We start from the raw sequence: 26,149 nt of genomic DNA, 5'->3' as shown, positions 1-26,149 counted from the left end.
GAGTCGCCAAAAATTATGGGATTTTTCTTCCTACGTTCCAATCATTGCAATTTTTTGCGAAGCATCCTTATTTGATATAAAAATAAAAATTTTAATGTTTAGAGTTTATTCCATGTCTGGATGTTGGCTATCTTAAACATCAAAAATTGCTGCATCCTCTCCTCTCTCCTCATCCTCTCCTGTAAGGTGACTTGTTTGTTTCTTTTTTATCACTAGCGCTTTCTTCAACAAACACGTTCATTGAGTCATGGTTTCTCATTTACAGTTTTTAACATAAACAACTTTATTATTATAACTTTTATTATTATTTCGTAGCCAAAATTAAAACTTTTACATGAACATTTTCTGGTATCTTTTCCTCTATAAAAAATATTAAAATTCTTATCTAGGTATATTTTTGTTTTTTAACTATTGACGGGTTTCTTCGTCATCCATTAAAATCACAATTGTAAATAATTATATTTAAAAATATTTTAGTTTTAAATACAAGAATTCAAACAATTTTAAACTGTTGAAAAATTTGTTCTAGACATTTTTTTATTTTCACAGCTTAAGTAGTTTGTCCTAAAACTGACACCAATTGCATATTAGTCTGAAACAGTCAAGTAGTTTTAAAATAAATCTCAGTAGGATAATAAATGTTTCATTGATTTGTGAAAAAAAAAACGTCAATATTTTGGTTATTAAAACGTTTTTCGACTTAACATGTTTAGCGATACAAGTGTAGTCTGTTAGAATGTTGTTTGAAATTACGCACTAAAAAGACAGAACTGTTTTGTTTGTCTTGCTTTTAATAACAGTTTCACATTTTCTAAACACTTCAACAATTACAAGTTATTAAACAACATCTAAATATAATTTTTTCAGCTTCATATTTGTGTCAGTTTTTCAGAATCATATTTGTGTCATTTTTTAAGCTTCGTAATTGTATCATTTTTAAGAACATTAACAAGAATTTTAATGATGCTAATGCGTCACATTTTTTTAACCAATGGATATTGAGAGGTATCAAAGAAAACCTGTTACAAATTTAATTAGAGAAGTTTTACGCTCAATTCTTCTGATATTATTTTTAGCTATATTTGCTAATCCGTTGAGTTTTCAATCAAACGTTGCAACTAGCGTCGCCACTGGTTTAATAAATCATATAACCCGAACTGAAAGTGATAACAATAAAGGCGCAACGCTAAAGACTTTAATTATTGGAAATGAGTCACTAAATATATTATTCCTCTATACGAATAGTTCGTTTAATAAATATAAAACAGATGGAAAAGAATCGTGCAGCTTTCGCATTAAATTAACCAAAAGATGCGAGTTGTTGGTGAAAATATTTGGATTAGATCAAATATCGAATATAGTTTCTTTTTACAATCCTTTTTTTACCCAATGGAAAAAAAAAGGAAATAATTATCAAAACCGACAAGGTAAAAACTTTAATATATTGTTTATTTTACAACAATGCAGCGTGACAGCTTTTTTCCTAATTTTTTTGAAAGATTTTAGTTTTTAGGTTTTGATTGTTATGTTCCCTGTTTGGTCTGTTTTTGTTTTTTGTTTTTTTTTAAATACTTTAATTCAAATGACAGTTTTCATTTTGTCATTTGAATTGAAGCCATAACTGCAAATTTTTTTATTTGGTTTTGAAGTCATTTTTTTGTTGTTATATATAAATCTTTTTACCAATCTTTTTTGTTCAGCAGTTCTCTTTCTTCTTCGTTCCATTTTTTTCAATTTCTTTTTTTAGTCCAGCCTCCAGTAAACTTGTCTGTTAATTTTCTCAACCTTATAAACATCTGAAAATAGCTGTAAATATTTCACTTTATTAACTTGATCATAAGTAGCAAGCTTTTTTTCATAACCCATGATTTTCTTAACGATCATATGTTTCTTATTCTTGCTATTAATAATTGCTAATAAAAATAAAGATTTTACGTTTGCTGATAATCATTTTACGTAACACCAGTTTTATTGTTATTATAATTGTTTTGGTATAGTTAATAACTGATATAATTAAGTTCCGAACAACTCCATTACCCAGATAATGTATACGTCGGCACAACTTTTTTTTTTTTTTTTTTTTAAAGCGGCTAATGGTTGCTTATCAGAATAATGTAGGCCCGTTGATGTTGGGATGTCTGAGATCAGAAAAATGAAACTAGACCGCTTAGATTTAACTCTATTAAAATGAGAGTTAACCTCTGAGATTAGGTTGAGATAACTAAAGGTACTTTTAATTGCATTTAACGAAGCATTATAACTATAAAGTATAACTCTATTTGTAATACATTGGTCATAAGATTTCTTAAAGCCAACTAATCTAAATTAGATTTTATTGGATCTAGATTTTAAATCAGTGGCGCACTGGCTAAATATATTTTTCCGGCCAGGCAATTAATTAAGGGACCCTCCAAGCACACATATTGCTAAGACGGCCCAGTCCGCAACTTTCTAAAAAATAAGCTATAACGTAAAGACTGAAATCACAAACTACTCAATTTATAATGAATTAAAAAAGTACAGAGTGATGTGCAAAGTATATTAATTATACTAATTATAAATATTTTTTAAGCAGTTTGCTCAATTTAGAAGATGAAGATCTTTGAGTGATTGTATTACACTCATGACTATCAAACTTTTATTGACATTAACATATTTTCTTCGGTATGTTTTCGGTATTGTATATATTTTTTACAGACATAAACATATTTTCTTTGGCTTCTTTGGTACGGGACAAGAAATACAGGTTAGAAAGAGAATACGTACCATCATATTTACCGAGATGATTCTTTCCCAACCGAATTTGTAATAATTGTAATTTGTTATTAAATGAAATCATATAAACAAGATTGTTAAATGTTTTCAAAGCGCGAATAGATAAACATTTTTGAAAACTTGTGTTTTAAATTGTGTCGGCTGTCTATAACACGATGTTTCCATTGTGTTCCACAATTTATTTCAATTTTAAATATTTTGTAATATTAAAAAAATATATTAATTTTTAAAATAATAAATATTACTATTATTATTATTATTATTGTTATTATTATTATTATTATTATTATTATTATTATTATTGTTATTATTATTAATATTACTATTATTATTATTATTATTATATACGACTTTAAGGAGACATTCTACAGAATTTCGCAATCTCATCATGATTAACTTTAACTTTGAAAACAACCTTTCACATTTTATAAGTAACTGTTGTTACAGAACAAACTGTTGTTACAAAATGTTACAGAAATGTTTCCATTTGCTTATATGACACTTTTATGAGCGTTGCAACAACTTGCAGAAAATTAAAAAATAAAACCGACTGAATGCAGCAGCTGGTTGCCTCTTTTATAACAAGTTGAGAATATAACCATAATACCAAATATGTATATGCGGAGCCGGATTAAGACAGTTTTAGGCCTGGGGCTTTAAAAATAGGAGGGCCTAATGCGACGGCAATCTAAAAATGGTGTGCAGGAACGAGGTTTTAAAGAAAACAGGAAGCTATAAGCAATCTCTATTAATCTTAAACCCATCCTACTGTTGCCATATCTGGGGCGAATCTTCCAATGATGCCTTTTCTTTTTTAGAAAAGGTGCAAAACTCATTGTAAACATAGTTGTACCTCCTCTTGTAGTCAATCTCCAACCATTATCACATCGTTGTAATGTTGCTTCTCTTTTTTACAAATACTTTAACGGACACTGCTAAATGAGCTAGCGTCTCTTGTGCCATTTACTAAAATTCATTCTCGCGTTACTCGTCATTCAATTAAGTCTCCAAAAGCTTCCATTTGTCTAGTTTTTTTCCTCGAACATCAGTTCTTTGGAATTCGCTTCCTTCATCTTGCTTTCCTGATTCATATAATTTGCAACCGTTTAAGTCGTCTGTCAATCGTTACCTTGCTCTATAAAATTTTAAATTCATGTTTTCACTTCCAGTAACTTCCAACTTTTATAGTGGTTGCTTGCAGCCTTAATGCAAGCAAATATGTTAAAAAAAAAAAAAAAAGCAAACACATATTATTTTTAGTATTGTTGATGGTGTCAAATAATTAGATAAAGCTAGAATTTTCATACATTTTTTCTTTTGAAAGTTTATTTAAAAAAATAGCATTTAGTACTGCTTAGTCAAAGTTTAAAACTTTTCTGAAGCTTCTTGATCGCTGCTGTGAAATCTCTTGATCTAACTTCAAATGCGTAATAAAGCCAAATCATTAAAGCGAGATTGTCTCATTGATGATCTAAGTTTATTTTTAACACTTTTAAGGACAGAAAAAGTTCTTTCTTTAGTAGAATTTATGACCATAAGAAAAAAATAAGTTCTCAACACCTTGTAGACGTTCGTAAAAGTATCTGTTAAACAATTATTAACTACAAAGGTGTAAATTTCTAGTTCAACGCAATCAGTTTCCTTGGGCGGTAACAATTTGACAATCAGAAAAGCAAAGTGAATAAATTCATCATGACAGTTAACTTCGACATCTTCAAAATATGTTTCATAAACAAATGAAACATCTTCTATGCCACGATTGGACAAAGATTGTAGATGATTAAGAGCATCAAACCTTTTGCTGATTGTGTCGTATGCATTAGCCCTTTGTAACTTAGCAACTAACAATTGATCAACTATAGACAAAAATACTTAACTTTAAACTTGGCCTAAATCTGCAGCTCCATCAGCCCGTGCTTTAATACGGCATTGTGTTCAGTACCGTATTAAAGCAGGGTGGTCTGTAACTTTAGTAATCTATTTTTCCAGCCCATTGTACTGAATTTGATAGCTTGAACATCATCAGAGCTGTCCGATAGGCAGTATTGTAAATCAAAACAAAGCCCCTGTAGCATCCCATTCAAGAGATAAAACAATCCTTGGCTTGCACCGTCGGAATTGAACATCAGTATTGCTAATGTACTCTGTAAATTTGACTTAATGTCTAATTGGTATTGTGGTTGTACTAACAAAAAATATGTGATAAATTTGCACTTCTTTGCGGAAAAGAATTTCTCTACCTTTAATTTTACTGTTTGTTTTTGTACTTGAGATTTTGGCATGATAATAGATGACCTGGAAGAATGTACATTTTTAACAGTGGCGGATTAATTTTTAAATAAAATATTAAAATCGTAACTAAACCAAAATGTTTTTGTTTAACAATAACAAAAAAACAGTTCTTGAACTATTTCGAACAATTCTATTGTCGTTAAGAATTACTCAGTTACTTTTACTTTGTTAAATGAGTTGAACAAAATAAATTCTATTATTCTCTTTTACCGTTCTTTAATTCTATAATAAAATGCATTTACCTATGTAACTTTAAAATATTATCAAACTTTCTTCGATTTTCTTCAATAACGTTAAGAATGCAACACAATAAAATATTAATAATGCAATAAACGCTTTTTTTAAGAAAGCTATTGTTGTATTATTAATATTTTAACTTTATCCTAATAAATTTGTCCTAATAAATTAGCTTGCTAATAAATATGTGTTATATGTATATAAATGTTAGCAAAAACTCTGTAAAGTGTAACATCTTTTAGGGGGGTTAATTGTTCCTTTTACCCCCCTTTGCATAAGGCACTGATATAAAAAATATGAAAATAAAGTCGAATAAATATTTTAGATAAATTAATAAATAAAAAACCTAACGTTAACTAAAAAATAAATAAAATACCTATAAAAATATGTACCTATTTAAGAACATGCAGCTATTTACATTACATCACAGCGATCTATGCTGCAGGCTTAGCCACCGCGCAAACCGCGTATCTGACTGGGGCCAATTTAAATTTCGCTTAACTTTAGTCGCCATTTTAGTGATATTAAAATATGGGCAAAAAGTATTGCATCTATGGCTGCACTACAAACTATTTATCTGCAAAAAAGAAATCTGATAATTTAAAGCTGTATATATATTTCAGTATATCGATTTTTTTTAAATGAAGAAGAAAAACAAATGTGGATTAAAGTAATTCCAAATGCAAACTTAAAGTAATTAATAGCACTGTAGTTTTTGAGTTGCATTGGCCAATAAATTTTGAAAAACAAATATTAGAGGAAAATATCGTCCTAAATTTCCACCATCAATTTGGCCTGGTATACCGTCTTGTCAAATTCCTACCCATCTTCCTCCATTACGTGCAACAACTTGTGCTTCTTTGTGTTTTCGAAGTTTTGCTCAAGATGAACTATCCACTTTTTTAGAAAAGGATAGAGTAACTTTTGAGTAACTGAAATGAAAAAAATTCTTTTAAATAATGAAAGGTATACTAGTATGCTTTATGATTAATAACACTATTCATTTACAATCACAAGTTTGTTCAAATAGAGTTCTTTATTTTTTAATCAAGATTAGTGAGGATTTGCATTTTGAAACTTATCATTATGGTGTTCAAAATAAACTTCCTACAATTTCTAAAAAGAGAATTTATTTAAACAAAGATCTAAACAAAGATCTAAAAGTAACAATAGGCCGGGTGAATAAAAATGAGCAATTGCTTTTACTCAGTTATTGGTCAGCTTTACGTGAATAAAAACATTTGGAGTTTTCCTCAAATTTTTATACACGTAAAGTTAAGCAATTGCTCAGCTTTACGTGAAAAAAATCAAAACTTGGTCTATATTAGAAAAAGTTTTGTGTTATTTGAAAAATTTAATTCCAGGCAGAAAAGAAATTGTAGTTCAGGAACATTTAGCTTCTATCCATCCAGTCGGAATCACGTGACTATTTCGCGAAATTAAAAGTAACCATATTGAATTGGGGGAAAACAAACTATTCTTTCTTATACGCAAATTCAAAAAAACATTGTTTAACAATAACTTTATGTTCTACAATTACTTTAAAAGTTAATCAAAAGAAACAGCGAACAGATGTCTGCAAAAAAATCTTTTAGGTGATTTTACTTTAATTTTAAATACTTTTAGATCTTTGTTTAAATAAAATGATGCCTTACTTTGCTGTCTACATATAGTTTTAGTTATTTTAGGGTATAAAAATTACTGATATTTTGATAGTTATTTACCAGTACAAAAGTAAGATGCAAATTAAAAGTAACTTAAGTAAGATGCAAATTAAAAGTAACCCACTAGTAATAAAGCATGACGAACAAACATAAACATTACAACAATCTTTTAGGATTTTTTTTAAATAAAATTTTCAACAAAGCGCAACCGATTTTTTAGTTTGCTTTTTCCCCAATTCAAGATGGTTAATTTTAAAACAATAGGCCGGGTGAATAAAAATGAGCAATTGCTTTTACTCAGTTATTGGTCAGCTTTACGTGAATAAAATCATTTGGAGTTTTCCTCAAATTTTTATACACGTAAAGTTAAGCAATTGCTCAGCTTTACGTGAATAAAAACTTAAGATAAATTGTTAAAAAGGAGTATGTAAAGTAGCACAATGGGATCATCTTTAAAAACTTTATGAAATTGAATCTGAAAATTTAGTTAAACTATCCAACTTAAATGAAAATTCAATATTTCCAAAGTCAATTAAGAGGCAGTCAGTTTCTACCTTTTTAAGTGTATTTTGTGACAAAACTTACCATGCTTTAATTAATCATCCAGGACTGCAGCATATAAAAGAAAGACAAGATACAGCAGATTTTATTAACATTGTTGTGTCATGGTGAAAAGTTCTCATCGTTGAATCTAATATCAGCACCTGTTGCCTTAAAATTGAACTTCAAGCAGTAATTAGAGATCCTAATGATAATAAATTAGAAAATATTTTGAATTTTGGAAATATAGCTTTAAAGATGGCTAGAAAGCAAGGTAAAAGGGAGAAAAAACTTACTTGTGACACTGCACAGTCAATTTACCACACATGCATGGTATTGTTGAACTATGTATATCATTATTGGATAGCTCACACCAATATGTCATTCTTAGTGAGTTTTCTACTGATCCATTGGAAAAAGAATTTAGCTAATTGCGCAAAGGTTCAGGAGGTACACATTTTATAGCAGTACAACAAGTGATTGAAAAGTTGAATATTTTAAGAGCTAAACTTTTGCTATCACTTGATAATCCAGCTTTTAAGATAACTCTTGATACAACCCATTCATGTCCAAATTGTGGTTTTTTATTGGATGAGCCCTCTGATGAGATATTTGAAAATCTACCAGATCTCGAATAATTTATTTCTCTCGATACAAATATGGCTCTTATATATATATATCAGGGTATTTAACTCGAAAGGATAAAAAACTATCAGAAAATAAGTTGCTAGATAAAACCACTTTTTACTACCAAAAGACACTTTTTACGAGACAGGAATTTATATTAAATATTAAGGAGGCCGCGGATGATTTTATCTTAGGGCTTTTATATATATATATATATATATATATATATATATATATATATATATATATATATATATATATATATATATATATATATATATATATATATATATATATATATATATATATATATATATATATACATATATATATATATATATATATATATATATATATATACATATATATATATATATATATATATATATATATATATATATATATATATATATATATATATATATATATATATATATATATAGTATCGGACAAAACGAGTGCAACCAAATAATGCTAATTTAGTTTCTTTATATAAAAGTGCTGCATTTTTTCAAGGCATAGATTCTATCAGATGATCGATGAAACTTTGTGAAATCGCTGCCCAGGCCTTTTGGATTTGTTCAAACAGTTGATCCTTATTACGAACACCTTCACGATCAAATTCTGCGGTTGACGATCTCTTACAGGTTCTCGATAGGGTTGAGATCTGGAGATTGAGGCGACCAATCCATCACCGATAGGTGGTTGTCTTGAAACCACTGCTTGACTATTTTTTCAGTGTGTTTCGGATCGTTGTCTTGCTGAAAAACCCATTTTATTGGCATATTCCATTCAGCATGAGGTAACATAACATCTTTTAGGATATTTTTATACATGAAACGGTCCATTATTCCATCGTTTCAATGTATTGGACCTAGACCGTTAGCAGAAAAACACCCCCAGACCATTACATTGCCTCCACCATGCTTCACGGTCTTATGACCGTAACGTAAATCGAGGCGTTTTCCGGCCGGTCGACGTACACGGCAAATGCCATCGCTCCCAATGATGTTGAACTTCGATTCATCACTGAACAGGACAGTTCGCCATTTCTGCACATTCCAGTCAATATGAGATGTAGCAAACAGGAGTCTTTTCTTCTGGTTTTTTAGTGAAATTAGCGATTTCTTTGCAGGGCGTCGAGAAAACAATCCGGCTTCAACAGCACGTTGTCTGATTGTTCGGTCCGATACAGGCAGCTCTAATTACTTTTGTATCTCAACTTATGATATCTAGGGATCCTTCTTGACAAATCTGACGATCATAGAATCCTCTCTAGAAGTGGTGGAACGCGGTCTTCCACCTTTGTCATCTGCTGCCAACTTCCCCGTAGAACGTTATTTGGAACATAGTCTTGATACGGTCCATTTTTCACGCGATATTTATCACAAACACTTTTTTGTGACATTCCACTTACGTAATCGCCAATAATTTTCTTTCTTAGTTCCAATCCAAGGCTTTCGGGAGCCATTTTTGCACTTGAAGTCATAAAAATAATAAAAATAAATAATCACGCTTCTCAAGGCTTACCGTGTCACATTTACCTTGTGATGATATAATAATGCTTTGGTGGAACACAACGTCTTGGTTGGATGTGGACTGTATTGATTTAATGAAACACTTGTTTTATTTCACTTCTTGTATTGATGTTCTTCGATAAAACACTTTGATAAAACTCACTTCGATAAACTGTCTTGATAATACTGACTGATTGACTTCCACATACTGACTGAATTACAAGTCGATTTACATGTCACTTATATAGTAAAATGAACCTGTGTGAACCTGTTCTGGAAGATTCTAGATGCTTCTTTTTGATGCTTCTGGAAGCTTCTGGATGCGTCTGGATGCTTCTGAATGTTTCTGGATATTTCTGATTGCTACTGGATGCTTCCAGTTGCTTGTTCTGGAAACTTCTGAAAGCTTTTGCATGCTTCTGGAAATTTCTGGATACTTCCTTTAATTATTAAAAAACTTCCGTGACATTGACACGGACCAGACATAAGAAAATGAAACAAACCAAAAAAGTTGCACTTGTTTTGTCCGCTGCAAAATGGCACTTGTCAATGAAACCTGTCTGTGTGCTGTCACCTGTGAGCTGATTGCTCATGTCACGGCATGCTATGACTCCAGACTCCTGAACTGTTTGCTGTGGTAGTATAGTTTGTTTCGTTTTTAAGACATGTAAAATTAGGAATACTTTTTAGCATTGTTCGATGTTGGTTGCAAATGTTTTGTCCAATACTGTATATATATATATATATATATATATATATATATATATATATATATATATATATATATATATATATATATATATATATATATATATATATATATATATATATATATATACATATATATATATATATACATGCATACAGTGGCGGCAGAAAGTCATGCACCCAGCAACTTTTACAACAAAATTTTGATTTTAGAATAGGTTTTAAAAATAAAAACAACCAGATTTCAAGTTCTTTAATGTCAAGATTGTTTACTTTGTGTAGGAACTTTAAATTTTTTTGTGACTTTTAATTTTTAGTAACTTTGTGGTAATTTGGATGTTAATTTATGCGATCAGCTGATGTCCCTTTAAATTTTGTTTACAATTAATATATTTAATAATACTTTATTTATTTGTATTTTGGGCTTGTAACTTACCAGTCCATGTTATTTTGTATTTGTTTTTCGGTTTTTAGTGGATATTAGTTGTAATTTTTACATTGGTTGCATTATTTATTGTTTTATTTTGGAAAATGGAGGTTAATATGATGGGCCTAAATGTGCAATTAAGACTTGGCATTGGGGGTTACAAAATTGCTTAGCATTTATTTGGTATTATTTTTCATTCTAAATATTGTTTAATGATGTATTTCATATTACCTGGTATTATAAAACAATTTTTTTATTTTAGATTTATTTTTATAAAATTATTATCATGATTGGAGCGAAGAAGCTGACTGCAGAGGAGCGGCTGGAGGTGGTTGTGCAGGTCAGGAATGGGTCAATTTTTGATGCAGTGGCTCAGAAAATGGAAATAAGCAAGTCAACAGTAACTAGGCTGATGAGGAAATACAGGGAGACAGAATAGATCCCGCAGTGGTTGTCCGAAGAAGACGTCGACTAGAGATGATTGTCTTCTTGTCCGAATGAGCTTAGCAGATAGGCGGTTAACTGCCCCCTGATATAGCTGCCAGGCTGTATAGACTATATAGAATCAGGCTGGTTGTTAGGACTGTTAGAGCCAGGCTGCAGAAAGCTGGTTTAAACACTTGTGTGGCTGCGAAGAAGCCACTGTTAACTTGCGATCACCGCCGGAGGCAGAGAGCATTTGCACTGATACATCGTGGCTGGACCATCAATCAATGGAAACAGATTCTCTGGAGTGATGAGAGCAGTTTTCAAGTGTTTAGTGAGGAGAAGAGTGGGTGAAAGATACCACAGCAGTTGCATTAATGTTACTGTGAAGCACGGAGGAGGGTCTATCATGGTTTGGAGTTGCATGGCATGGTCCGGGATAGGTCAATTGTACCGCTGTGTAGGTGCAATGAACCAGGACCAGTACATTGGAGTCCTAAGAGATCATATGCTCCCTTCAGCTGGTGCTTTATTTAGCAGACAAGGAGAGTTTGTCTTTCAGCAGGACAACGCACCCTGTCATAAAGCTAAGGGTGTATGTAATTTCTTAACCTCCAAACGTGTACGAGTCTTGGAGTGGCCTCCTCAGAGCCCTGACCTCAGTCCCATTGAACATCTGTGGGAGATCATCTTCCAAAAGCTGCAGGTATCCAAACCCACTCGTTTGGAAGTTTTGTGGAGGTGTTTGAATGAAGCGTGGGAAAGCATCACCTCAGAAACCTTACATTCATTGGTCGAGTCCATGCCACGGCGTTCATGCATGTCCTCATAGCCAAAGGCGGTCATATAAAATATTAAACATATCATTATTTTTATTGCTAACATTTGGGACAGTTATTAGTGTTTTTTAAATAAAATTTATATGTGTAAATAGTAAAAAAGTATTATTTTTCAGTTGGGTGCATGACTTTTTGCCGCCACTGTATATATATATATATATATATATATATATATATATATATATATATATATATATATATATATATATATATATATATATATATGAAATTAATTTAACTGTTTTAAATTGAAAATAAGCATAGGTGATTACAAATCAACATAGTAATCCTTTTATTACTATTCAAAACTTTTTTATCTTTATAATAATAATTTTAACTGTATAAAAAACAAACTATTTATATCTTTTAATTACCTTACTAAGTTATTTCAAAGAAAGAGTGAAGCAAACATCTTTTAAACAAAAGAAGTTAACAATAAGTATTGCAGTGGCTCTTGCTACTTAATACTTAACAGCATTAAAAATTTATTTACAATTTTTTTTGTTTTAAATATCATTCCTGATCAAAAAATCACCAAAAAACAATTAGATTGACTTGATTCCATGAAACTCTGTATGCTGAGCTTTCAGCACGTTAAGCACTGCTACATTTCCCATTCACTGATATATAAAAGTGAAACTTTCACAATTTTATTAATACATAAGGTTTGTTTCCTAGAACCTGCATCAAATCTTAAAAAATTTCAAACACAGCAGTTTCCTTATCAAAAATACAATAGCCTAAATTACGGTACAATTGTAAATATAGTTTATAAAAAAAATACAGATTCATGGTCTGACTTATCCAAATATTTGCTACCTGCAATAGCTAATGCAATTTTATTGGTAACATAAGATTGACGAGTCCAGTATAGTACAATAATTTAGACACCTACATTAATACATATATTTTATGTATACACTCATACATATGTATAATTAATAATTTAATATATTAACTTTTTTTTTTACTTACTTATTTTTATTAAAAACAATGATATTGATAAAATATTCGTTTGTTTTAACAAGTTGTCTATCTTTCAGTATCATTATTAAATTATAGATATTACAAGTTACTGAATAAACACCTGATAAGTATTTGTTAAGTACGACAATAATATAACAAAAATAGAGTACATAAAATAATAAATTACTGTTGAACAAAAAAAGTACTAGTATATTATATTAAAATTCATAACATATAAAAGGATATATAACAATATAACAATATATGATTATAAATAAAAATATAGTAAATAAGATAATAAACTTATAAACAAAAAAAATACCTGAAAAAAAAAAATACTCATAAGAAAATATAATTACAATTATAATTATAATTATCTCTCATACACAATAAGATTATTATTACTAAGAAATTTAAAACTTTCGATTTAAAAAATTCCAACAAAATAATAAATAAATTAGCATCACTTTTTAAAGCCTTACATTACATCGGTCGTATAAGAGAATTACATATTTTCAACAAATTACGATGAACTTTTAAATTATTAAAAAGATTTATATAACTAAATGTAAACTAAAATAAATTTAAATTTTAAAAATTCAACACAAAATAAAAATAAAGATTAAAAAATAAAAAATAAGAGATTACAAAAGCCTATTGTTTAAAACTTTATACATTATAAATTAAAAATTGAACAAATATACAGTATAAATTAAAAAATTTAATAAATAGCACTTTTTTGTCTCTAGTGTATATAGTGTAATCAATTTAAATTTATCTTTAAACTTGACTCTCTTGAATATTTTAAAGTAAAGTTCAACCTTATATGACCAACAGAATATCACACAACCTTGTGGACTAAACTTTTTCAGAATTCTTTGTATTTGCACCTAATCACTATTCACAACAGAATAGTGAGTAGGTGCGAATCCAAAATATCTTGTGAATCACATGATAAACATTCGCAAAAATTTACTCAACGTAGCAAGCACAACAATGGTATTTAGAGATTTTTTTTTCTGCAAAAGAATAATATAAAATATGGAATTTTCAACCTAATCAAGTTGTTTCTTTATCTTCATTTTCTGCGCTCAAATCGAATTTAAAAACGTGCATCACTTTCAATATTTTGTCACAGAGTGATAAAGTTTAAGAATCTTTTTTTTTTTTAGTTATTTTAATATACCTTAAAAATAAACTCAATTACAAAATGACACAAGACAATTACAAAGTGAATGCCTTTTTAAAATACCTTGTTTTTAATTTTAATGATATCAAGAGTTTATTTTTTAAAACGCGGTATGAGCAATTTTGTTTTTATGTGCCGCCTAAAATATTATTTAATTATAAAGATTATTTTTTGCTTGATTTAGCACATTATAATCATTTTTTAGCTTATTTATAACTCATAATAATTAACTTTTCAAAATTATTTCTTTATAAGTTTACGTTTTATTAGTTATTTTTATTTCTTTAAGTTGCCTAAAGTTTTTACTTACGTTGGCGCATAAAAACAAAATCGCTCATACTACGCTACGGAAAAATACTCTTCATATAGTTTTCAATATTTTTTTCAAAGATAATTGGTTAACAACGCGAGTGTTTTGCTCAAATAAAACATTTGTTATTGTGCATAACTTCACGTTATCTCACTGTAATGGGTCCAATGTCAATAAAAATGTGATTTTAGTTGCAAACAGTAATGGAAGTAATGAATATAACAAGCTTCGTAAAAAAAGTAAGTCTTTTTTTTATATATCACAACGTATAAATATAGATTTACACATTGTTTGGTTTTAAATTTATTATTTCAGCATTGCTTTTGCGTCTTTTTTTTAAGACATTTAAAACGTATTTTACAAGACAGGTTGATAATTCATATTTATCTATTTTAAAAGTGAACCTCAATTGTTAAATTAGTGATAATTATTAAATAAATAATAATTTATGTAATAGCAAGTTTGAACCAAGTCTTTTTTTGTTTCTGAAAGTTAATGAGAATCATGTCCGCTGGACATGATTCTCATTTAACTTTACAAATTTTTGGAAGAAAAAAAGAAAATACTTAATACACATACTATTAATAGAAGCACTCCAAAAAAAAAAAAACACTGATTTCGCTTTGATTTTTATGTTTAATGAAAGTATCAATAAATTTAAGCTGTTATATTATAACTGCAGATGTGCTTTAGTATATAAAACTTTTGAAGCTTTTTCTTGTTAAATTAAGGGAATGTTTATATGAGGCTATAATATAATGTTTATATGTTATTTTTTTTTTTTGGTAAACACAAAATTTCGCGGTATTATTATAAGAATAGTTGAGGTTTTGTAAAGTAGGGGTTTTCAAAGCTTTTTGAGGTTTTTAAAGTTTCTAAATCTAACATTTTTCTTTATTTGAACATTTTTCTTTATTATTATTCATTTCTGTAAATAATAATTATTCATTTCTGTAAATAGTTAACTTAATGTATTTCTTTTAGGTTTTTTATTAAACTACTTTGTTAAGTGAAGAATTCTTTTAAACTACTTTGTTGAGTAATGGGTTCTTTTAAACAAATTGAGTAATTTGTTAAGTAAAGAATTTTTTAAGGTAAATTAAACAATTTTGTTGAGTAATGGGTTCTTTTAAACAAATTGAGTATATTGTTAAGTGAAGAATTCTTTTAGGTAAATTAAACAATTATGTTGAGTAATGGGTTTTTTTAAACAAATTGAGTATATTATTAAGTGAAGAATTCTTTTAAGTAAATTAAACAATTTTGTTGAGTAATGGGTTCTTTTAAACAAATTGAGTAATTTGTTAAGTGAAGAATTCTTTTAGGTAAATTAAACAATTTTGTTGAGTAGTTTAATTTTAGATTGTATTTAGTATAAGGTTGTAGGTAAAAAAAGATTAGATACAAGGTTGTAGGTAAAAAAAGATTTAATACTTCTTTTAGCTACAATCTTGTACCTTTCTTCATCTTTTTTTACATACGATATTTAACAATTTTTTCGTGAGCAAAAACAAACTGAGAAAAAGTTTTCTTCTTAATCGATAGCATTTTTAATTAATGTTTTTTTTTTTTTTCTTTGATAATTTTTTTTATTAAAGTGATTATTAAGGTACTCCCAAGAAGTCCTTGCGGTCTTATCGCAGAGGAACGCGGATAAGCATTTAACTAGGAAATTCACGCCTCCACAACGCACATCGCACATCCATTCTTAATAGAGAAATAGATGACATCATGTTTTCTTAATTTTCCTAAAATCGATTTGATTTTGTAGAAAATAAACAACTTTTTCATTTGCATCTGCTTATGATGAGTGAGGTTTCAGTGGACTAAAGATCAAAAATTATCTGTGATCAACAATGACAAAACAATGTCTTTTTAAATTGACATTAATTTTTATCGAATGTGAGCTTGCTGAATGTGATTGCTGTGACTCGATGATACATAGTGTAATCTCTGAACTTTCTGGGAACTCCTAATGTTTTTTGAGGAATTCAAGTTTACTTGTCTAGTTAAATTTGCGTTTTTCTGTTTCGTACGTGATTCCGCTATAAACTTAATTTATTCTTTGATAATATTACTAATGTAAACTACACACCATTGCGGAAATAATTTGTTTGAAAAAAATGTCAACTAGAAACGGTTTGCATTTTCAAAACCACGATACTTTGCACAACTATAATCTAAATTTTGAAAATATTCTCTCGCCGTCTTTCAAAAAAAAAACAGATGGTTAAACGGCAGGTCATAGATTTTCGGCGTTCATGATAGGTAACTTTCAGAAATTGCAAGAACATTGGCTCACTGTCTATTACTTAGCCAACAAATGGTTTATATCTAATATCTATTAATAAATTTTTATGCGGTATATCACAAGGAAGTATACAAAAGAGAAAAATGTTGTTTTTACATTTCATCTGTAATGTAAACGTTATTTAACGTAATTAACATAATATCTAAAATCTGCCATAAAATTAGGGCCCTAAAGTCTAAATATTTGTAAGGGAAAGAGGTAATAAAAGCATTTTTAATTTCTACCATTATGAACGCATAAAGTTTATCTGTAAAGTTCTCATTTAGTAAAAAAATATTTTAACTTTCAAAAGTTATGACCCCGGAAAGTTGACAACCCCCTTAAATAGAGGGGGTTTCAAACTTTCTTTGGTCGCCATTTTTAAACGAAAAGAAATTTTTTTTAGATATATTAATTTTTTCGATGATTTTTAATTTATTTTAAGATACAAAAAAAACATTGTTTTTCTACTTTCCCATTTGGGAGAGTGCGTCTCAATTTTTCATCTGTATATTGTTTCCACGCTCCGATTGAAAAAAACTGTTAATTTTTTTTTGATGGTATCAGTATTACTAAATTTAAAGTTTGCACCGCCTCTGGAACTTGAACACCAAAAATCTATGACTAGCCCGTTTAACTCCTTTTTTTTTTGACGTCGACAGAATATTTTTCAAAATTCAGATTATAACTGTACAACGTATTGTGGTTTAAAAAATGCAAATCGTTTCTAGTGGACATTTGTTTTCAAATAACTTATTTTCACTACGGTGTGACCAATTTTTTTAGAAAATATTCATATAGATTAGAATTAAATGAAAGTAAATTGGAGATTTACTATTATGGAAATAATAGACAAAACATATACGAGTTTCCGTGCGTGATTTTTTGGAAATGCCCTAAAGTAGCTTGTTTAATGATTTTTATCGCTTTTTTATTAGCTGAAAAAAGAATTTAACACTTCAATGTTTTTGAAGTTTGTTTTTTAAATTTGTACTTGTTTTAGCTTTAAAAGTATTTCTAATTAGAAAAAATAGTTTATTAGAAAAAATAGTTTATTAGAAAAAAGAGGTGTAGCTACACCTCAAAAAAGAGGTGGAGCTCCATCTTTTTGGGGTGATTTCCGTTGTTTTTTGGGGTGATTTCCGCCACATCAAGGAGTTCATTTAAAATTTACAACACTGGGCTTAGTTGTTTTTGTGAGCAACCATCTAAGGCACTTCATTCAGTCTTTAGCACCCACTGGGCAAGGTACAAATGAAGTTTGGACAACCCCAACTACGGAAAACTGTTTTTTGACTTCGGCATCGACAACAAAAGCAAACAACTTTAGATCAAAGACTGAATTGTTAAAAGTATATATAGATCGTTGTCTTGAAAGAAACAAAAACCCATTAAAAATGTAATGGTAATCAGTAAAGAAGTCATGTCTCCTGACACTTTGATTGAAGTTTTTTTAGTTTTAGTATTTAAGCATTTTGGTTAACATAATCATAGTTATAATTCTTCCATTAATAACAAATAGCGTACACACAGTCTTAGGGTAAGACGGGACAAAATGAGACAACGGGGCAAAACGAGACAGATCGCATTTATAATGATCCTAACCACGCAATTTATTGTTTTAATGATTTTTGAAATTTTAGTTGTGTACTTAAATTATTTAATGTTACAAAAAATATCTTGAGTCACATTGAAATGAATGAGATGAAGAGAACGACAACCATTTCATCTCTTGGCTCTATGACAATTACGAATTTCGATGTGTTGTTGCTTTAATCTTTTTTATCTTACGGAGTGGAAAAAATTTTTATATCAAAAGTTAGTGTTTTATTATCATCTTTAGGCATTGCTCTATCATTTCCATATATTGAGATTTTGTTTCTATGACAAAATTGCCAGGAAATTACACAATTTCAATGCCACCATGTTGCGGGGCAAAACGAGACGTTTTGGTTTTTTGTTTTGACAATATCAGCCATGTTTATTTAGAAAGTTAAATACGGGTAGAAACTATGATAAAAAACTAAATGAGGCAATTTTTTCTGAGCAGAGCATGTTATGTTAAAATTAAAAGAAATTTCATTGAGAAAAGCACCTTTGACATTTAACGTAAATAAATGCTTTACACAGAAGGATTTAAAGAAAATAAAGAGTTTAGACTATTATTATACATAAAAAAAATTTTGGTTTGTTTTAAAAAGTATTGCCAGATAATACTGAAAGTCAATTAGTTAACTACATAAAATAAATGGATTGTCTATAAGTAGCATTTAACAAGTTGTCTTCTGGTATGTTGAAAAGTAAAAAATAGTTCATCCATTTAATAAATATAATGGTGCTTCAGGAAGAGATTTTGTAAGTGGATTTTTAAAGAGACATACAGACCTTTCAATCAGAAAGCCTTAATCGTTGTCTTTAAATCGTGTTTATAGTTTAAAAAGCAATTCTGTGAACATTTAATTCAATAATATAGAAGTTGTTATGAAAAAGTACAGGCTTGAACCTCATCAAATTTTTAACTGTGATGATTCAGGCATTACAACTGTTCATAAATCATATGTTAGTTATAACAATAAAAGGAAAATATTATAGTTATAACATTAAACATTACATGAGCATCCTGGACAAAAATAACAAATAATCAACTTAGAGATATATTCTCAAGAGCTTATCATGAAGCTGCCTCTGTAGAAGTTGCCTGACTTACATCTGGAATTTATCTTTTGTGTTGGGATATAACTTCAGACATTAAGTTTAATAATGATAAAAGCTCTAATGCCAACTTACATAAACCTGATAAAATTGTTTCACAAATTAATTAAAGCACCTTATTAACATCGTTAATATGTGACCAAACCACTGTAATTTTGCAACTCATGTTTTGTTTTCAAAACATTTAATTTCATTTTCTTTTGCAGATCCAAGATTTTATTTGAATTTTTTTAAAGATTTTGTTGCAGATTTTGCAATTGTATAAACTGATTAAATCGGTACAAAAATATCAAACTGAATTTCAAGCTTGAATTCAAAGAGAGTAGAATTGATTGAGATCATGCGACAAAAAACTGATTCTACTTTAAATTTGCTTATTATACAACAACAGATAAACATAATCATGGTTAAATATTCAAATTTAAGCTGTTGGTCTTCTACTTTGACGAATTCCTTATCATCTAATCCCATGGAAAAAATATCCTAACTAATTCAGTATGTTCTTCAAGTGCCAGAACTATTTGAACAGAAAACTAAAAGAAGATTTAAAAAATTGAACTATGGTGATTTTACCAGTCCGCAAGTTATTGAAGATTTTCAGGAAAAAAACGAGACCGCAGAAAAAACGGAGAAGATAAATAAAGAAAGAAGAATTATTCGTGAAAAGCGAAAAAATATTTTAACGGATAAAAACTTAAACATCAAAAAGGAGAAACATTTAGATCTGTCCTATGATAAAACATTTAAACAGCAGGATTGCCTTCCATAATAATCTAGTTCGAAACTAAGCTCTATTTACCTTATTTAGTTAAAAAAATATCTTCATGACATCATTCAAAACTGTTATTGTGTATTGATTTTTCATTCATTGTAATTGAATACAGTAATTATTATAAATAAAAATATTTGAATCAAGTGCAGATCCATAAAAAGGGACGGGGCTGGGGGGTTGGGAGGGCCATGAGGGTGAATGCGCACTCTCTACTTCCTTTCCCTTGATATTTCGGAAGGAATTCCTTTTTTGAAAACTTTTTTAGCAAAGCACGTTGTTTGAAAGCGTAAATAAATTAGGGAGGCTGTTTAAAATTAATAAGAAACTTAAAAAAAGTTTAGTGGTGCAAAAAAATATATATATCGGACTGTTGGGATATCAATAAACGACGTAATTACATTGATCTTAGATTAAGACAGTGTAAGACTAATATTCTAAAAAAATTAACTTGGTCACCATCATTATACTTGATAATTGCCCTCTACTTTATTAGATAGTCTGGATCAACCAAATTAAAAAACCTGAAAATCACCCCCTCCTTCTTACTAGAGGATTTGGATCTGTCCCGTAAAATGCAATGATTATTGTTGGAAGTCTCGATTGTTGTTATTGTGTCTACCTCGGTACCAGACTCTCTTTTATGCATATTCAACCTTATTTACAGTTTGTAAATGTATATTTGGAAAATTATTGTTTTTAGAAAACGTGAGGTACAAAGTGCTTTTTTTATAAAACAAAACGACTTTTATATAAAAATTTGATTGGATTTGTTTACGACCAAAACCTTCAGTTTTACGGCTTAATATTAAATCGCTTTATAAAGTGAGATATTTTGTAAAATTTCTCACTAAATTAGGTAAATTTAGAATATAAAATATTAAATCAGACTTTGTATTATCGTCTGTAAAAATTTGGAAGTATTTCATCGAGTAATTAAAATGCTATGAACATTTTTCTGGTTGAAAAAGTAATTGTTTACATTTTAAGAAAAGTATATTAAATTGTGAAGGAAAAATATGGAAATTTAAAACTGAAAATGTTTTTGATAACATTAGTGTGATATAAAGCTTCAGAATTTTCATCATCCGAATTAATCTTATCAGAATTAAGCATAGCAGAAAACGTTACATACAATGTTAGGGAAAATTTAAACGTTTCTGACAATAGTAAAGAAATCCTAATATAATAAAATATAATATATGATCAGAAGAGATTTAGTTGTATTTACGTCATAAACAAGTTACTTGTTGTTGATTTGTTCTACTGAAAAGTTCGTAATGCCATCTAGGGATAATAAACAGACTTAGTGCCAAATCCAGAACTTTGTTTTTCCTTGATGTATTTAATTGTTGCATTTAATTGTTTAATTAAGTTAAGTTAATGTGTTTAATTGTTGTATTTAATTAATAAAAAGAACTATTAAAATAACGTTAAGTACTAAAAGTGCTTGAAAGAAAAGGAACCATCCAAAAATCTCCTAGCCTGATCAAGTCTCAGTGCTTCCCTGAAATGGAGATCAATAAAAAAATAAAATGCCTTTATTTGCGAAGAGGGTTATGTTAAATCGCAAATGTTAAAGTCTGTCATAATTGCTTTGCTGTATGTGTATATTCATACCTCAAAAGGGTTTTTTGGGAATCTCCGTAAATATTAAACCTGATTTTTACAGACCATGAAATTGTGATAAAAATATCACATTAATGAAATTAACTTAAAATATTAATGACTCGCGTAGAACAAAAATCATGCAACAATTGAATTAAATTCTGTAACAGCTATTGTACAACTAAACTGAAGAACAACATTTTCTCATCAGTAAAGAAAATAGCAAATGTTCCAAACATTTTATACAATTTCTTGTTGGAAAAACATTTTTTACAACTTCTTTTTGCAAAAACATTAATTAACAAACTAATTGTAACCATGAAATAATTTGCAAATAAAAAATAAATTCTAATAAAATCTAATTAGTATTAAATCTGAAGAATACCAAACAATGATTATAAAAATGTAAGCAAACAATAATTATAAAAAAGTAACACTTAAGGTACTCAAAAAATCAGAAACCACAATAGCGGAAAAATAACATATCAAACTTCGAGTTCAATCAAGTTCACACTTGTTAAAAACACTCTAGGTAAAAATTATGATCACTTATAAATTACCCACGTGTGCCAACTTTTTATTTTGCAAATTCAAACAGCGTTTTACAACAATCCTACAGACGTCAATCAAAATAATAATTTAATTCAATAAAGTTAAACTTTGTGGTCTTATAATTATGTTTAAAATGTGCTTTTTTTAGTGTTGATGTTTTTTTAAGTGAATGATTTTATAATAGTTTATGCGTTTTATCAAAATTTTGTTTTGTTCAAGAACCTGTAAAGAGTAGTTAATAATGTTTGCGTGTTGTTATTTACCAAAAGAATATGATATTTACCATTTTTATAAAAACAAAGAATAAATTGAATGAAAAACTGGTTATTATAATCATTACTAAAACTATACTATGAAAAGTAATAACCAACAAATACTGTTCTTTTATTATTATAATAAAAATAATAAATTATAAAATAATAAATATTTATAATCCATTATTTAGCTTTATAAATTTTTAATTTGTTTTTCAAGAACTTGTCCTTGGAGTAAGCGAAGATAAGAAGTTTTTTATTTTGCCCATGGTACTAATATGTATCGTGACTGTGGTTTTTGTAGTGTTTTTATCTATCGGTGTCATCATTAGATCCTCTCGACAACGTCGTCACCGATTGCAGCAAACAGAAGAAGCTGTATTTGATTTTAGATATAACAAAACGAATCATAAAGAATGCTGCGTTTCAAGAATAGTTACTACTTTAGAAAAAATAACAAACCCATTTTTGGTTTGTGCTAAGGTAAATGAAAAAAATTTTCAAACTTCTTAATTTTTGTTTATTGTTAAGTTTGAGTTTTTTTTTTACTAAAAACTTTAGTTCTTTCTAGATCGTTAGTTTTATATTTATACATGATTTTTTGATGTTTCCAAATATGACACTTATAGAAGTTGTGCAAACCCTAAACATAAATATGTCCGTGCCTATGCCAAGTGAGACTGTATAAATTCATGGTGATGGAAAGCTTAGAAGAATAAACTCAAAATTTATTAATGTTCAAAAGTAATGACCATACAAAGTTTCAACTCTGCGCAAAATAATGGGTTTAAAAATTTTATTGGTCATCACTTTTTTGGTCACATGACTTTTGAACACTAAAGAAAAAATTAAAGAAAATTTAAAACTGTTAATAAAATTAAATTTAAAGTAAGATAATAAAATTGAACATCTTATTAACTCACTCCCCTCGCGTTAACACTCTGCCCTAAGTAAGATCAAAAGTTTTGGGTTGTTCTAGTTTCCAGGCTTCCATCGCCGCACTTTTTTTTTTCTTTTGCAAAAAAAAAAAATCCGGTGATGGAATTTCAATTGATATAGACATGACAATACTCAATCTTGCAGTTTGCGCAATGCCTGAATGTGTCGCACCTAAAACATTAAAAAATCCTGTGGGCACCCATGGCTTTATATATAGCGTACATAATGTTAAACTAGTGAGGTATCTACACCTTTGACTCCAATATAATCTGTCAATATGTGTTTCATTATTTTGCCTATAGTTGGAAACAAAACTTGTTTGTAGTTTTGCCTGCAATTTCTGGTTTTTGCGTATTTTAAAGAAGTATATAGCTATGCAGGCCATGCGATAAATAAAAAATTTTGGACGTCATAAAAATATTTTTTTTTTTTGCTTTTCATATTTATTGACATTAACTCTTCTGAACTACCGCAATTTAATAAATTAACGCTAAACTAGTTTAATTGAAAAACTTAATTCAATGTAGAAATGATTTATGCAAAAAAAAAAGTCACGGAGTGTTTTTTGCTTCCGGTTTTTTTAAATATGAAAATTGTTTATTTTTTCCATGTTTGACATCATGTTTTGTTTATAACTAAATGAATAAAAAATAATTTTTTTAATTTTGTTTTACTTCTTATGTATTCAAGGTTTTGCAAATAATAGTTTGTATTTTTGTTTTGCCAACTTTTAAAAAGTCAGCAAAAAATAAAGTAAAAATTTTAAACACTGAAAGTACAAAAATTAATTATTTTACTTGCAATTTTATGTAAAAGCTGCTAATTTTTTTTTTTTTTTTTTTCAATAAAGTTAATATACATCTTCCAATTGTGTTATTTAAACCAACTTTTATATACGCTTCAAGCATTTTTGTGTTTACAAGGAATTTCATTTTTAGTAAAATGAAATTATAAGATTAGGAATTATAAGATTAACAAGAAATTTATAATCAATCAAACCAGGCAATGGAACTAATTTCATTTACATAAACTACATAAATTCATATACAAGTATAAATATATATTTAGTATATATATATATATATATATATATATATATATATATATATATATATATATATATATATATATATATATATATATATATATATATATATATATATATATATATATATATATATATATATATATATTATATATGCCGGTTTTAGCACTAACAGCACTACCAGGAGCCGGTTTTAGCACTACCAGCGCCCTGGGCGAGATTTCTACGGCGCCCCTACCTCAATTTAACCCCATTTAAAAATAAGGCAAAGGGTAACCAATTAGTTTCGCCCCTTTATATTCGGCGCCCTGGGCCATCGCACAACCAGGCCCTACCCTAACGCCGCCACTGTATATATATATATATATATATATATATATATATATATATATATATATATATATATATATATATATATATATATATATATATATATATATATATATATATATATATATATATATATATATATATATATATATATATGTGAGTAAAAGGTAACTAAAGAAAAACTAGTTAAGATAAATTTGATCAGCATGTTTTTAATTGCCATAAAAATGAACCTTTTTTTAAATTACTTCCAATGCTAAAACTCTCAAATGAGAATTTACTTCTTATTTATGAAGCTCGCTTACATAAAAAGGGACATGACACAATGAACATATAATCAGAAAGTAATTATTTTCACATTACTTTTAAAATTCCTTACCAACAAGAATCAAGTTATACTATATTTTTGTTAATTATAGTTTATTTTATATAAACCTTAATTACTTCCTTTTTAAACTTTTTATAGGAAGTTCAATATAAAGAGTTTTTTACAGTTTTGTAAATCTGATGCACAGCTGAAGATTTTATTTGAAAGGCCTTGTGAGTTAGAGAAAAATTTGAAATATTTGTTAAAATTTAACCAATAAATATATTTTACATTATTTTGTTACCTGGAACTTTTACTTATATTTGTTAAAAAAATTTTTGCTAAACATATATATATATATATATATATATATATATATATATGTATATATATATATATATATATATATATATATATATATATATATATATATATATATATATATACGCACATAAACTATATATAAAATACTTATTTTTTCAAACAATTCTTGTAAATACATTTTTAGACATTGCAAAAGCTCTATTTTTATTACATATTTATTTGGCGTACATACTTATATTAAATGTTGCGTCAGTGATATTAATAACCATTGTATGGAAACGAAACAACAATCAAGTTTCTTAAAAACGGTGCTAAGTTAAAAGTAAAGTTAAAACACCCCTTTTGTTTAGCTATAAAGCAATTAATTTTATTTACGTTTAGTTTTATTAACACCGTATTAAAAAAGCCGACAAGTTTTTTGTTGCCAAATATTTTAATTGAAGGCAGTGTATTCCGTTGTAAACAATAAGTATGTTATGTAATTGTTATTTAAACTTTTGAA

The 26,149-nt window shown here is 28.3% G+C and overlaps 1 protein-coding gene across 1 annotated transcript in view; it reads left to right on the top strand.

Moving 5' to 3' along the window:
* The first annotated feature begins 674 nt into the window (after positions 1–674).
* The window catches only part of LOC100208815 (uncharacterized), a 32,640-nt gene continuing 7,165 nt past the window's right edge, over positions 675–26,149 (top strand). The window contains exons 1-3 of the mRNA XM_065802985.1: positions 675–1,427; positions 14,598–14,756; positions 22,923–23,185. Of these exons, the coding sequence (XP_065659057.1) occupies positions 992–1,427; positions 14,598–14,756; positions 22,923–23,185 (858 nt within the window). The 5' untranslated portion in view covers positions 675–991. The remainder of the gene's footprint in view (positions 1,428–14,597; positions 14,757–22,922; positions 23,186–26,149) is intronic.

Source organism: Hydra vulgaris, chromosome 08 (genome assembly GCF_038396675.1).
Source record: "Hydra vulgaris chromosome 08, alternate assembly HydraT2T_AEP".
Classification (NCBI taxonomy): Eukaryota; Metazoa; Cnidaria; class Hydrozoa; order Anthoathecata; family Hydridae; genus Hydra; species Hydra vulgaris.
This window is presented reverse-complemented; position numbering and strand designations above follow the sequence as displayed.